A 15,159-nucleotide genomic window follows, 5' to 3' on the forward strand; every position below is an offset into this window, starting at 1 on the left:
CATTGTCTTTACGGACTACGATGCATAACATTGGGACATAACATAGTAAATATTCACATATTAACAATGATATATCAATCGGATAAATAAATATCATGTCACAACAATGATCTCATATAAGTTTTATAACGTTGTTAACATTAGATCTTGACATCATTATTAATTCCGTACATGTAACTATCCTAACATCACTTTATTTTTCTTTCGACTATTCTTCTTCTAAACTTATGTTTGCTAGTTACAGATAAAATTTAGTGATAACAACTCAAAAATATAATCAAAAGCTCACATACAAGTATACAATCTGTAGACACGAATAATTATGCTAAACATTTACATTGATCGGCTTAGAATTTTATGTTTATGTTTTTTATTCTCGGCACTAACTATGAACTTTAGCCTTTAATTTGTCAGCCAGTTATTATTGATTTATTTTGGATTTATTTTTATAAAAGGACAAGAAATGTTCTGTTGTGAGTACAAGAATGATTTATTATTGTTTTTTAAGAATTGCTTTACTTATTATTTTATTATTAAAACCTTATATAAATGGTTGAAAAGAATCAAACCTTACCGAATTTGATGATTAGAATGTTTAGTTTCAAAAAACATAGTAGATATATAAGATAAAACTTATAGAATATTACAATTCTAAATAGACGATTCTTAGACCATTGGGTATGGTTTGGTTAGTCACTTTGGAGACCACCCGCCACGTAGGCGTCACATCACCACGGGAAGAGGACCATCCCCTTGAGGACTACCCAAGGGTGTGGATCGGAGGACAACCCACTTTAATAAAAAAAATCAATATATAATTGAAGGGAAGAAAGAGAGAAACCTGAAGGAGAGAGAGAGAGAGGGGGGGCGTCGCTGCCGTCTTCCAGGCGACGCCAGGGACGCGACGAGGGGGAGGGGGGCGGTGTGGGACGAGGGGGACGAGCCGAAGACGAGGGGGGACGACCCCCATACCCACCGGTTTTAAACGTTTATAAGGTAGATTGCTGCGAGTTTAATAAATACTCGAATTTAAGTAGAGAACTGCACCACAATTTAATACATTGGTACACATTTTTTTTTTTGAAAACGAGATAGACACCTATATCATTGTTTCATATATTTATAGATTAAATAAAAATATTTTTTTTAGATTGGTAATTTAGACGTTCTCTAACCTACTTCTAAAATTATAAGAATGAACATTTTTACAACATACCGCTATACGTACTTTGGTAGTTAATATAAGACAAATTGGATTTAAATAATCCGAACTAACTTTTTTTGGCCGATAATAATCCCAACTTAGTTATTTATCCATAGTGGTCCGAACTTTTTCATTTTTTTTTGTAAAATAGTCCGTCGTTAAAAAAACATAACGAAGTTAAGTTTTTTCCTTCAAATTGCAAATCGATGTTTTCGGGCTTTTAATCAGAACGAGGATACGAGTCGATTAATGTAAAACTTACCTCGAAACAGTGCTTTAAACGACTTGATTTTTGTTAATTAGAAGTTCAAACACCCGAATTTAAGCACCGTTCAAGTCGTTTAGAGCACTGTTTCGAGGTAAGTTTTACATTAATAGAATCGTATCCTCGTTCTGATCAGAAGCCCAAAAACATCGGTTTGTAATTTGAAAAAAAAAAAACTTAACTCCGTTATGTTTTTTTTAACTACGGACTATTTCAAAACAAAATGAAAAAGTTCGGACACTATGGATAAGTAACTAAGTTGGTATTATTATCAGCTAAAAAGAGACGGTTCAGATTATTTAAATTCAATCTTCCATATTAAATAAGTTGTAGTCTAACTGGATGAAAGTGTGAAAATGTGTCCTCATGTTAAGATTTGAATTCTGTAGTAAACACATTAGTAGATTTGAATTCTGTGGTAAACACATAAGAGGGTATGCTTTTTAGCCTTTAAAAAGTTGAAACATTCTTATATAATTTACATTTTATGCAAAATTAATTAAGGTAAATAAAACATTGAGTTAACTTTCATTTTGCTCCTTGTGATTTGGTCATTTTAACGGTTTTGCCCCAATAGTTTAAAAATAGCCATTTTCCTTCCTGATTTTTCTAACTTATCGTCATTTTGCTCCCCGTCTCTAACTCCATCCAAAAAATCCTTTAATTAGAAGGGTATTTTGGTAATTTTATAGATAAAAGCAAGGGCATGTAAGTCTTTTCACCTAAATAAACCTATAACTTGTTTATTTACATGTATATAAGTAATTCTTTTCTGATCTCCCATCTTTCCAACCACTCTTTCTACCGGCCACCACCATCCACAACCATCCACCACCACCTGCAACTAGCACCTGCCGACCACGACTACCGCGGCTTTTAACTAAACGTTTTAATTGAGTTAAAGCCAGGGAGTAAACTACCGAAATACCCCTACTTTTCATTGAACGTTTTAACTGAGTTAGAGTCAGGGAGCAAACTGGCGACAAACTCCAAAGCTCAGGGGGAAAAATGACTATTTTTAAACTATCGAAGCAAAATCGTTAAAATGACCAAACCATAGAGAGCAAACGAATGTTAACTCTAAAAATATTTGTTGGTGATACGTATCCGACTCTTAAGCATAAAACGTCAAACAAACGGCAGGTGATCACAACTGATTGTGGGCCCACTCATCACCTATCCCAATAGTGAAACACTAGCCACGTGGCACTTCTTAACCGCTATAAGGCTATACGGTATGGGGGTCGGCCCCGGCCCGTCGCGGGTCGGCGACGGTCCAAACACCGTGCCGCCCCCATACGTCGCCGTCCTCCCCGTCCGTTTTCAGACGTTCTCGACGAAGCAATTGATGTGGGCCCTCCATTATGACCGTTTGAATTATTAATAAAAAAAAAGGTAACGGCTAGTTTTCAAAAAAACACCCATTTCAATTCCATTTTTATAAATACTCACACCCTTAACCCCTATTTTCACCACTTTTCGCCCACTACCACCCCATCTCTCTCACATTTTATAAACCACTCATCTCTTTTTATAAAAAGTCATCATATTTTGCATCATTTTTTACCCGCTTCCACACCATTTCTCGCTAAAAAATTATCATGGCTTCACCCGTTTCTTCAATTTCCTCAATTTCATCAATGTCTTCATCGTCTTCGTCCGAGTGGTATTCATCATCTTCGGAAGAGGATGTTATTATGCACAACATGATTATGAACGCGGCTCAAGTGTTCATATCGGCCGCTGAAGGATCGTCCCAACCGCTAACCAGACGAGCAAAATATAATCGAGACCAAGAAGGTATTTTAATTTTTTTTTCCTTTTGTTTTATGTAGATTTTAAAATGTATGTTTTAATTAGTTTCATTTATTTTTTGTTCTAAATTTATAGCCGGCCACGATAAACTAGTTGCCGATTATTTTGCCGACGAACCCGTGTACCCAGCCGAGATTTTTCGACGTCGTTTCCGCATGAGTCGTCGACTGTTCTTACGTATTGCAGGCGACATGGCCCAGTCTGATCCGTTTTTTACATTGCGAAACGATGCTAGGGGTCAAAGGGGTTTCAGCAATTTACAAAAATGTACGTCGGCCATTCGCCAACTTGCGTACGGTTACGCACCAGATGCATTAGACGAGTACATTAGGATGTCTGAAAGAACCGCACGTCGATGTTTATACAAGTTTTGCCAATGGGTTGTCAAATTGTATAGCAAGCGATACCTGCGGAAACCGAACGCAAACGACGTTCAAAAATTATATCAAGCCCACGAACAGAGACATGGTTTCCCAGGAATGCTCGGGAGCATTGATTGCATGCACTGGCAGTGGCAGAACTGCCCGGTTGCATGGCAAGGTCAGTATACTAGGGGAGATCAGGGACATCCGACTATCATTCTAGAGGCTGTTGCGTCACAGGATCTCTGGATATGGCATGCTTTTTTTGGTCTACCTGGTTCACTCAACGACCTCAACATCATATACCAGTCACAGATTTTTGATGATGTAGTGGCGGGTACAGGTCCAGACACAAGCTTTACGGTTTCAGGGGTGGAGTACAGGCGAGGTTACTACCTAGCCGATGGGATATACCCAACGTACTCGACAATTGTTAAAACTGTCCCGCACCCGACCGACGACAAAAGGAAAAAATTTGCAAAGTTTCAGGAGGGCGCAAGAAAAGATATTGAACGGGCTTTTGGTGTTCTACAAAAAAATGGCACATCATTTCTATTCCAGCACGTTCGCAAACACCAAGGAGGTTACGACACATTATGTACGCTTGTATCATCCTTCATAACATGATCATTGAAGACGAAGGGAGAGCGATATGTGATTACGACGAAAACGCGTCTACTGGAAATTCTGTTCCAGTTAGTGAGCAAGAACAAGATTTGAACGCCTTCGCTCTACGTAACGAGTACACACATCACAACCTACAAGCGGACTTGGTGGAGCATATTTGGAACAACGCTGAAAACGAACCCGCCCACCACATGGAAGACGACGACTAGTAGCTTATTTTAGTATGTTAGGATATTTTTACGTTTTTTTTTAACTTTAGGTTTTTAAGTTTATGTTTTTTTTAGTTTATTTTTTTTAAGTTTAATTTTTTTTTATGTTTATGTAATGTTTTATAATATTAATTAAAATATTTTATTACTTTATTTGTTAAATGTTTAAAAAAAGATGGAGATTTAAAAAAAAAAATATAAAAGTGGTGGAGGATGATGACTAGGACCATCCTCCCATGCCCCCTAGTTTTGGAGGATGATCCATCCTTGGGAGGACTATGATGTGTCGCCTACGTGGCGGATCATCCTCCAAGGATGGTCCATCACCATACCATGTAGTCTAAAACTTTAAAACAGAATTCCAAAATCCAAACAGGAGGACACTAGTGTGACAAACAGACAAGAAAATAACCAGTGCCTAACTGTCACAATGGTCGGAAATAGCTCCAGTAATACCGCCGGCAAACCTATCCGCTGCAAAGGCAAGTTTCTGAACCTTGGTTAATCAATTCGGTTTATTCGGTTTGAAGTTTTTTTTTTTTCGTCAAGACCGGAAAATAAACTGAACAGAATTCAGGAAGTTCAAAACCGATCCGAAACTGAATTTATACTCATTTTGGTGTTCAGTTTTCCATGGAATAAATAAACTGAATAAATTGTTTTTAATTTATTTATTTTTAGTGTTTTATTGTTTTTAATTTATTTATTTTTAATGTTTTATACTGGTGTTTCTTATTGGATTGGGTTGGGTTGGACTAGATAAGAATAGGATGAAGTTGTAATTGCGAGTTAAATGAAAAAAAAAAAAAACTAAAATAAGCACTATTTGATATTCAGTTATATTAAAGATTCAAAAACGATAGAAAAATTATATAAGGGGAGGTGGGGTGGGGAAAAATGTGTGCGTGATACTTTCTTCCACGCGTGGAAAACAAACAATTCCCACCGCCACCTAAATTTTTAACGAGTGATAGTATGTGTGCGTGATAAACTTCACGCGTTATGGGACATTCCGTGATAAATGGATATGAGGGGGTGTGAGGGTTTATTGTTGGGTGTTGTGAGTGATGACCATTGCCACTAAAAAGGTTGTGAGTGATGGAAAAATGGTTGATGACATGGCGGAACTTGATTGGGTGTTGTAAGTGATGAGTGATGACCACCCCCACCCCCCTAAGAATGGCAGGTAAACGGGCAACAAGCTGCGCCGCAACCCTTTTGAATAGCACTATTTGATAGTCAGTTGATTCAGTTTAATCTATTTGAAACCGAATAATGAACACTTCTAGTACTTGTTGGCAATGGCAGCTGCGATTGTTCGGAAACCAGGGGAGCCGCTGGTGATTGAGGAAGTGATAGTTGCGCCGCCAAAACAACGCAAAGTTCGAATTAAAATCATCTGTACTTCCCTTTGTCATAGTGATCTTAGCTTTTGGAAATTGACGGTAAATGGTCATAGATTTTGAGCCAAATTTGAATCCAATATAATGTTTACTTGATTTTAATTAACTGATTTTTCTTTTTGTTCATGAAGGATCCTCCTGCTATTTACCCCAGAATACTTGGTCTTGAAGCAGTGGGGTAAATATTATTTGCATCTCAATGGACCATTTTTAAGTTGCAGATAGTCCCATGTTGTTTCCTTCTTTATAATAATAAAATTATGTGTTAATAAAGATGCGTTTATTACTGCAAATCATATAAATTACCAGATTATAACCATTTCATTCTGTACACTGAAGGATTGTAGAGAGTGTTGGAGAAGGTGTACATGAAGTTGTTGAAGGAGACACTGTGATCCCAATCTTTTTGGCGGATTGCGGCGAATGCACTGATTGTTTGTCCGAAAAAAGCAACCTATGCACAAAGTTTCCTTTCAGTCTTTCTCCTTGGATGGAAAGAGAAGAGACAAGCAGGTTCACAGACATTAATGGAGAAACTTTATACCACTTCTTGAGTGTATCGAGTTTTAGTGAGTACACGGTGGTTGACATTGCACATTTGACTAAAATCGATCCAACAATCCCACCTAACAGAGCTTGCCTCTTAAGTTGTGGAGTATCAACTGGTAAATCATACTCTTCATATACTTTTCTAACCATTTACTTTTGGGTTAATTTCATGTTAAGCAACCAACCATTATATCGTTGTTAATTTGGACAACGGGCTATGTTTTCTACATGGGTCACTGAATTATCACTGTCTGCTATATAGATACTCAAATATCTATTTTTTTTTTCTTTTTTTGCTTGTGTGTCTATCATTTATTTTGTCATCCGAGTCGCCATGTTACTGTCACATGCCAGTATGCCACTGCTAGACATGGAGATTTTGGGAGGTACTAAGTTTGACTTTTGACTTTTGAGGTCAAACATTCTAAGAATACAGTTCAACACCGATATGAATCCTTATAGCTACTGCTTAGAATATGATAACCACATTATGTATAATTGAGCCAGTACTACAAAATAAATATAGTAGAGTGGTAAAATAGTAATATGATCTACCAAGTTAGATTTTTAAAAAGTGTCAAGTTTGACTTGACCTAAAAAGTCATTACACTTTCAGGGGTGGGTGCTGCTTGGAAAACAGCCAAGGTGGAAGCTGGAACAACTGTTGCTATATTTGGACTCGGTGCCATTGGCCTAGCGGTATGATTTTGTAACTACATAACTGATAATTCGATTATGAACGCGCTAGTAAAGCTTTTGTGACATTCATCATTTTAAATGTTTTTGACATATGTCTTGATTATGAAATGTTTTTACGTTTTACAGGTAGCCGAAGGAGCGAGGCTGTGTGGAGCTAAGAGGATCATCGGTGTAGATGTGAATCAGGACAAATGTGAAATAGGTCATTTCTAATTTGGATCTTTATAAGAATATGGTAACTTTCGACTTATAAAGATCGTATGTGGAGTTAGTTTTATATTTATCTTTTATTAATAGGAAAGAAATTTGGAGTGACTGATTTTGTGAACCCTGGTAATTGTGGGGACAAAACTGTGAGCCAGGTAACAAAATCATGGTTAAATCATTATTCTAGAAGATTAGATATTACATGATTAAAGATAAAATTAGGAATTAATGATATGGTATTTTGAGTCAGATAATAATGGAGATGACTGGAGGTGGTGCAGACTATTGCTTTGAGTGTGTTGGTATGAAGTCACTTGTGCACGAAGCGTATGCTTCTTGTAGAAAGGTCGGTTTTATCTTTAATTTTGTTCGGACAGGCTAATGAAGTGTATGTGTTTTATCATCTTCCAAACTCGTTTAACGCGCTGATTGAAGTTTATGCAACTGTGAATGTTTTCTTTAGGGATGGGGAAAAGTAGTCGTGTTGGGAGTTGACCACCCACAATCTATGTTGACTTTTAATTCTTTTGAGGTTCTTCATAGCGGGAAATCAATCATGGGATCCTTTTTTGGAGGTCTTAAACCAAAATCCGACATTCGTATCCTTGAAAAACGCTATATGGATAAGGTAAAGAATACTAGTAGTCCCTTTGCTTTTCCATCTTTGCTTTTGACTTTTTGAGGTCAAAGTCAAACCAACAAATTCTTTCGATCCAAATTGATATGGTTTAAAGTACATAAAGGATTCATAGTTTCATACCAAATTTGAATAATAATTCATGGCGAATTCAGGAAATACGTCTGGATGAATTTGTGACACATGAAGTTGACTTCAAAGACATCAACAAGGCTTTTGAGTTGATGACTGAAGGGAAGAGTTTAAGGTGTGTGATCTGGATGAACAAATGATTAAACTTCATTTTAACTTTCATGAGTTGTTGTTACTGTTTGCATCACTTGTAAATGTAAATAAAGATGACAACTTTGTTAAGTTCATGATTAAAATCTTTATAATAAATAATACATCTGTTGTCTGCAATATGTGGCTATTATGATTAATTATGATCAGCTGGAATCTTTGTATGCTATTCTAATCATTCAGGCTTCATCATTGTTCTTCAAAATAAATAAAGATATGTTTAAGCTAGGATTGTTGGCTTGCTCTCGTGTCTAATTCTTCACAAAGTGACAGGAGGTGCAACCCTTATTGTGGAACAGGGGTCGTGTTCGTCGATGTAAATAATGAGAAAGGAAAGGGGAATGATGCATAAACAAGGTGAAATAGGGTTTTCTAGTTTAATTGTTAGGATAATAAAATAAATAAAATTTAATAATATAAAACGTATAGATAAAATACATGAAAGTACAAAAATCTTTAATTGAAACATAAACAAACGAACATAAACGAATGCAAATGAATGAATGTTCACGAACACCTTACCGAACATTCACGAACACAACTGAACAAACGAGACATTGTTCATGTTCGTTCATTTAACTAATCAAACGAAATTTCTTGATCATGATCGTTTATTAAACGAACAAACACAAACGAACTTCTTGCCGAACGGTTCACAAACTGTTCATTAAATGTTCTGTTCGCTTACAGCCCTAAATTGTAAAAAAGAAGATGTTAGATATGTAGGCTTTGTAGTTGCATAATGCAATATAGATGCTCTAATGGGGGGTAAGATCAAATAAAAAGTTTATTTTGCCTAAGTAGGATAAGAAGTAATCTTAACCATTCATTTTCCAAATCAATGGTTAAGATGAAAGTGTAGGAGAAAGAAGGAGTGCAAGGGCATCTTGGGAAAATTCTATTTATGGACTTTCTCTCTTCACATGCAAGGCACATGCATATTCCACCCCTATTTTTTAAACGTTTATAACTTTTTTATACGAATTTTTTTTTTCATAAAAATTTCACTGTAAAATCGAGCGGCTTTTTATCTTTAATTTGAGTACCATATTGCTATATAAAATATGAAGACTAAAAAACCCCACTAAAATGTGTTGTATTTCTATGTTGTATAACATTTTTTTGTGCTGGATTTTTGTACTATGTATTTTTGCTAAATTTTTTGTGCTGAATTTTTTGTCAAAATTTCTCTGTCTTAGTTTTTTTTCTAAATTTTTTGTGCTGGGTTTTTTTGCTGAATTTTTTCGTGCTATATTTTTTTGTACTTGATTTTTTTGTTGTTATATTTTTTTGTACTACATTTTTTGTGCTATATTTTGTTTGTACTAGATTTTTTTGTGCTATATTTTTTTGTACTAGATTTTTTGTGCTAGATTTTTTTTTGTATTTTTAAAAAATAAAAGGGGTGTCACATGTCATTTTCACTCCTATTTATAAGGACCAAAATGTCCTTCATTCCTATTTATTAGGAGTGCCACATGTCATCATCACAATCCTTCTTAGACTACTTAAGCAAAATCCACTTTTTAGTGAATCCTTCCCCCTCTAATGGTAGATGCTCTAATGATAGATGCTCTAATCTGATGCTATATCCGCTATTATGGAACAAATACAAATATGCCCTAATTTTGTTAAGTCTGATATACCTTTTCCTATTTTACCTTTTCTTGGTCAACAAGTTGTAAACCCTAATTTGGGTATTATAAATAATTGAGAGGTCCTTTGTAATTGGTATCACCTAAGAAATAAAATCCTACCCTAGTTGCAACCCGTGGACGTAGGTCACCTTGACCAAACCATGTAAATTCTCGTGTTCTTTATTTTCTTCTGTTGTGTGTGTGTTTGTTTCGTTTCCTAACCCTAGTTGCAACCCGTCGACGTAGGTCACCTTGACCAAACTACGTAAATTCTCGTGTTCTTTATTTTCTGCTATCGTGTGTGTGTTCGTTTCGCTTATGCTCGAACCTACTCTGATCCGATAACCTAACATAAGAAAGATTCGTGATCGAGTTGATTACAAAATCCTTGTGTGTTTTGCGGTTTTATCCATTTATTTCTAACAATCTTGTATGCTACAAGTCAATGGTGCGACGGGTACCTAGACTTGGATGATATGAATTTTGAAAAAAAAAAACTATTTTAAGTGTAGAGTGTTGAATAAAAAACTTATGTATTCATGACATGACAATGATAAACTTAATTATTATTCTACTTGGATGATTTGAATTTTGAAAAAAAAAAAAACTATTTTAAGTTTTTTTTAACAACAACGACTATATATAAATATAGCGGCCAACCAGAAGCAAAAATACAAAAAGTTCAAACAAACAACAAAACGACAATCATACAAAGATGTCAAATTCTAACCATTTTTTCCAATCCAAAACGCCCCCAGCGGCTCTACTTTTCACCCACAGTCTCCTCCTTAATAAGCTCCAAGATCTTCTACACCGGCATCATGTTTCCATTGAATTCCTTTTCATTTCGGGCAAGCCAGAGTCTCCATATATAAGCATCTGATCGTCACCATTCACATGTTCCAGCAAACTGTTAACTAAAGTGTCATCATATACTGTCGTGATTTTCAGCCACCTAAAAACATTCCACCAAACGCTTCTTGCCCAAAGGCAATTGACGAAAATATGGTCAGTTGATTCTTGAGTGAGACCACATCTACTACATAGAATACTCGGTATCGGCATGCCCCTAGCGACCAGAGCCAACTTCGAAGGAAGCTTTCCCAAATCTATTTTAAGTGTAGAGTGTTGAATAAAAAACTTATGTACTCATGACATGACAAATAATGATAAACTTAATTATTATTCTACTCATATATTAATTTATTAGTGAAAGGATCGAACTCTCTGTGATGAGAGAGATGATATATTGCACTAACCTTTACAAAATTCATACAAAAGGAAATGAATAATATACATTAAATACAAAGTCAACCTAATAAATAAAAGAATCAATCATGGAAGATTGTTAGGAGAAGATCACGTAGGTAGTTAAGGAGATATTTTGATATTAGCTTTTATCCCCTTTCAAGCGAAACGGCGGAGATTGAATCCGAAGCAAGTCACGAAAATATTCAAGCTGCAGACGCGGTAAACTTTTGGTGAAAATATCTGCAAGTTGAAGCTTGGTAGGCACGAACTTAGTGTGTAATTTCCCAGACATAACAAGTTCTCTAATGAAGTGATAATCCAAGTCGATATGTTTGACCCGTTTGTGAGAAACGGGATTCTGACTCATAAACAAAGCACTTTTGTTGTCACATAACAAAGTAGGGCGAGCCGATAGTAAAGCATGAAGTTCTTTAAGTAAGTGTGCAATCCAAACAATTTCAGTTGCAGCATTGGCCATTGCCCTGTATTCCGACTCACAGCTAGAACGAGAGACAGTCGGCTGTTTCTTGGCGCTCCACGAGACCAAATTCCCCCCTAAAAATATAGAATAGCCATAGGTGGATCTTCTTGTTTCGATACACCGTGCCCAATCGGCATCCGAGTACCCTAAGATGGAATTAGACAAGGGACGAGTAAACACTAGACCATGCGAAATAGTACCCTTGACATATCTTAGGATGCGTTTAACCAATTGAAAATGCTTAACAGTGGGAGCATGTAAATGTTGACATGCCTGGTTAACTGCATAAGATAGGTCAGGGCGAGTTATGGTCAAGTCTTAAAGGGCTCCAACAAGAGAGCGATAGGTGGTAGGATCCGAAAAAGGTTCACCATCCGAGAGAAAGGAACCGGATGTGGAGAGCGGAGTAGGAGCGGGTTTGGCTTCATTTAGACCGGCACGAATAAGAATGTCATTGGCGTATTTGGTTTGGGTTAAAAAAAGACCATCCGATGTGGTAAGGACTTCTAGACCGAGAAAATAAATTAAGGAGCCTAGATCCTTTATAGCAAACTCGTTATGAAGACGTAATATGAAGTTACGAAGTAACGTGGCATTATTCCCCGTGAGAATAAGATCATCAACATAAACGAGTAAGTACATGATAAGGTCATTTTGATGGAAGACAAATAAGGAAGGGCCCGCACGACTACATGTGAAACCGTAGGACGCTAGAAAGGAGCTAAGGCGATGAAACCAAGCACGAGGAGCTTGTTTAAGGCCATAGAGAGCCTTGTTGAGTTTGCACACATGATTTGGGAAGCGTTGGTCAACAAAACCGGGAGGTTGCTCCATGAAAATGGTTTCGGATAAAGTCCTATTAAGAAAAGCATTGTTCACCTCCAATTGATGAAGTGACCAGTGATTTATGACGGCTAGAGATAGGACAATGCGAATCGTGGATGCTTTAACGACGGGACTAAAGGTGTGATGAAAATCAAGACCGGGGATTTGTGTAAAACCTTGGGCCACGAGACGAGCTTTATGCCGATTCGATGTACCATCCGAATGATATTTGGTATGGAAAACCCATTTAGAACCAACCACATTTGTCGAAGATGGGCGAGGCACAAGTGTCCAAGTGTGGTTTCGGTTGAGTGCGTTTAGTTCGTCATGCATAACTTGCATTCAATGAGGATGTTTAGACACACTCCGGAAGCCATTTGGATCAATATTGCTAAGGAGAGCAACATGAAGACACGAGTGCATAGCGGTAGAGAGATAGGAGGTGTGTTTAGAATTGAGTTTGAAGATACCGACTTTCGAGCGTGTTATCATTGGGTGAGATGAAGTAGATTGATGTTGTGGCTCATGAGAGGATGGAGGATGAGCCGAGGAGGAATCTGGTGGAGGTGTGGATGGTTGGACAGTAACAGCAGGCTGGGAAGAGTGGGGCGAAAAAGGCTGAACGATCGGAGTGGGCTGGACGGTGGTAGTGGGCCGAAAAGAATGGGGCGAAATAGGCCCGGTATCGAGCTGAGCAGAAAGGTTAGTTTAACGCCCGTCTCAATTAATCAAGATTTTAATAATAAAATACACATTTTAATGCTAAAATGTGACTTTATAAAATCTTGTCATACCAACATTCCCATATGTTTACAGCATTTCAAAAAACATATTTGTAAGTGTTTACATAATTCACTTATAACAAAACAAATCAAGATTTGACGCGGAAGCTTCATTTAACGTGTGTTCGGTTCTTGCTCATCGCTTGATCTTCATCCGGGACTCTCGACATTCACCTATGATCAAAACCAACTTAGAAGTCAGTTTTGATAGTTAAATAACAAGTACAACAAGGTAATTGGGTCAAATAATCAAAATAAACAAAATAATCAAAATTTTCAAGATTTAACCCCGTCGCCGCGCGCGACGGTGATTCCCTTTAGGCGTCGCGCGACACCACGCCTTCAATTCGACAGAATATTGTTTTCTGTTGTTGCATATTTACCCAGCTAAGTTTTAACCAAAACCCAACTTCAAAATGGCATAACTTTTGATCTAGACCTCCGTTTTACGCGATTCTTTTTCCTACGCGTTCGTAATTTAATTGTCCATCTCATGGAGTAAAAATCCGACATCTGAATTTAAAAATTTTCGATTTCAAGCTCTTGGCTTGAAATTCAATTTAAACACTTTTGACCCGTTCGTGATTTTATCAATCAAACTTGTTTATTACCTTTAAAATACCATGGACATCATGTTATATTCTCTTACCAATATTTAAGGTTCAAATTACGGGTTTCTTATGAAATCTTAACCCGTTATGCATATCTACTCATTTTGACCCATTTAAAGCGATTTTCATGCATTTAAGCATCAAACTCGCACTTCTCTTTCTACATTTCATATTTCCATTTTTAAATAGCCTCTTATATTCCACCACAACTATTTTATGGTGGATTTAACATAAAGGACCGTTATCCTTAATTTTACCCTTCTGATAGTCATTCTACGTAATTGACCCGTTCTTAGGCATTTGACCCTCAAGGTTTATACTTACTACTCTTACATATATCTAAGAGTTACATAATCATAATACTAGTATCTAAACGACCTCTAAGGGTCGTTTGCCCGATTTACCTATCAAGGGCGTTTTGGTCATTTTTAGTCCCTCATTTACGACGAAGGACTCTCACTAATTATTTGACCAAAATTGCATGTTTAACTAACAACTTATTTATGCGTACCTGGCCCGGGTCATAATATCGACCATTACAACCCTTTCACTATTAATCACTAGCTAATAGTAACACGAGCCTTATGTTAATTCCTGTGAATCACAAAACTCAACAAGCGATTGTCAATTGTTATTGTCAAATGGTGTTAACAACACCATTTGACCCATTTAGTCTAATTAACCATTTGTCCGTATGAGATGGTATTTAATTACCATTTCATCCCTTTAAACCTATCCCGGTTTTCTCTTTGAACTCTTTTACTTAAAAGCCGTTTCTTATTTGTTTGTCATTACATGACTTAATTTACCCTTTTTACCATAATCCATGATTTCTTACCATTTTCCCTTGTTCTGACTTTCATTAGATCATATCAAAACATCATATACCAACCACTTAATAGCATTCATATACACTACTTACAATTAAGTATTTTGTAAATAATGTAAAGGAGCGTAAGCTTTACTTACCTTACATCCATGCCACACTTTTCATTCCGTACTTGCTCCGTTTGACCCGCTTCATCCACAAGCTTTCACCTAGCTTGTTAGGCGTCAAACTATCATCATAATTCGTAAGACGATTAGATTAGTCATTATCTGTAACACCCCAAAATGCGCAATTTATTTATGCTATCTTAAATGTCTAATATTGTAATATTAACTAAGTTAAAAGAATGTGGTAATAGTTTAACAAGAATGAAAATTTATGTGTTAATTGTCAACCATTAGAATTAGAGGGGCTAAACTTGTATAAAGTAATGAAAGTTTGCAATTAAATAAAATAAAACACAAAACACACCTCCTGATGTGTT

The 15,159-nt window shown here is 36.5% G+C and overlaps 1 protein-coding gene across 1 annotated transcript; it reads left to right on the forward strand.

Annotated features, from left to right (window-relative positions):
* The first annotated feature begins 4,826 nt into the window (after positions 1-4,826).
* Positions 4,827-8,485, forward strand: LOC110872232 (alcohol dehydrogenase-like 7). The gene is made up of 10 exons (XM_022121013.2): positions 4,827-4,964; positions 5,791-5,927; positions 6,017-6,063; positions 6,225-6,550; positions 7,051-7,133; positions 7,260-7,335; positions 7,431-7,495; positions 7,591-7,686; positions 7,804-7,968; positions 8,133-8,485. The coding sequence occupies exons 1-10, from the start codon at positions 4,913-4,915 to the stop codon at positions 8,247-8,249; spliced, it is 1,164 nt and encodes a 387-aa protein (XP_021976705.1). The 5' UTR covers positions 4,827-4,912; the 3' UTR covers positions 8,250-8,485.
* The last annotated feature ends 6,674 nt before the right edge of the window (positions 8,486-15,159 follow it).

This window comes from Helianthus annuus, chromosome 8, assembly GCF_002127325.2.
Source record: "Helianthus annuus cultivar XRQ/B chromosome 8, HanXRQr2.0-SUNRISE, whole genome shotgun sequence".
NCBI classification, from domain to species: domain Eukaryota; kingdom Viridiplantae; phylum Streptophyta; class Magnoliopsida; order Asterales; family Asteraceae; genus Helianthus; species Helianthus annuus.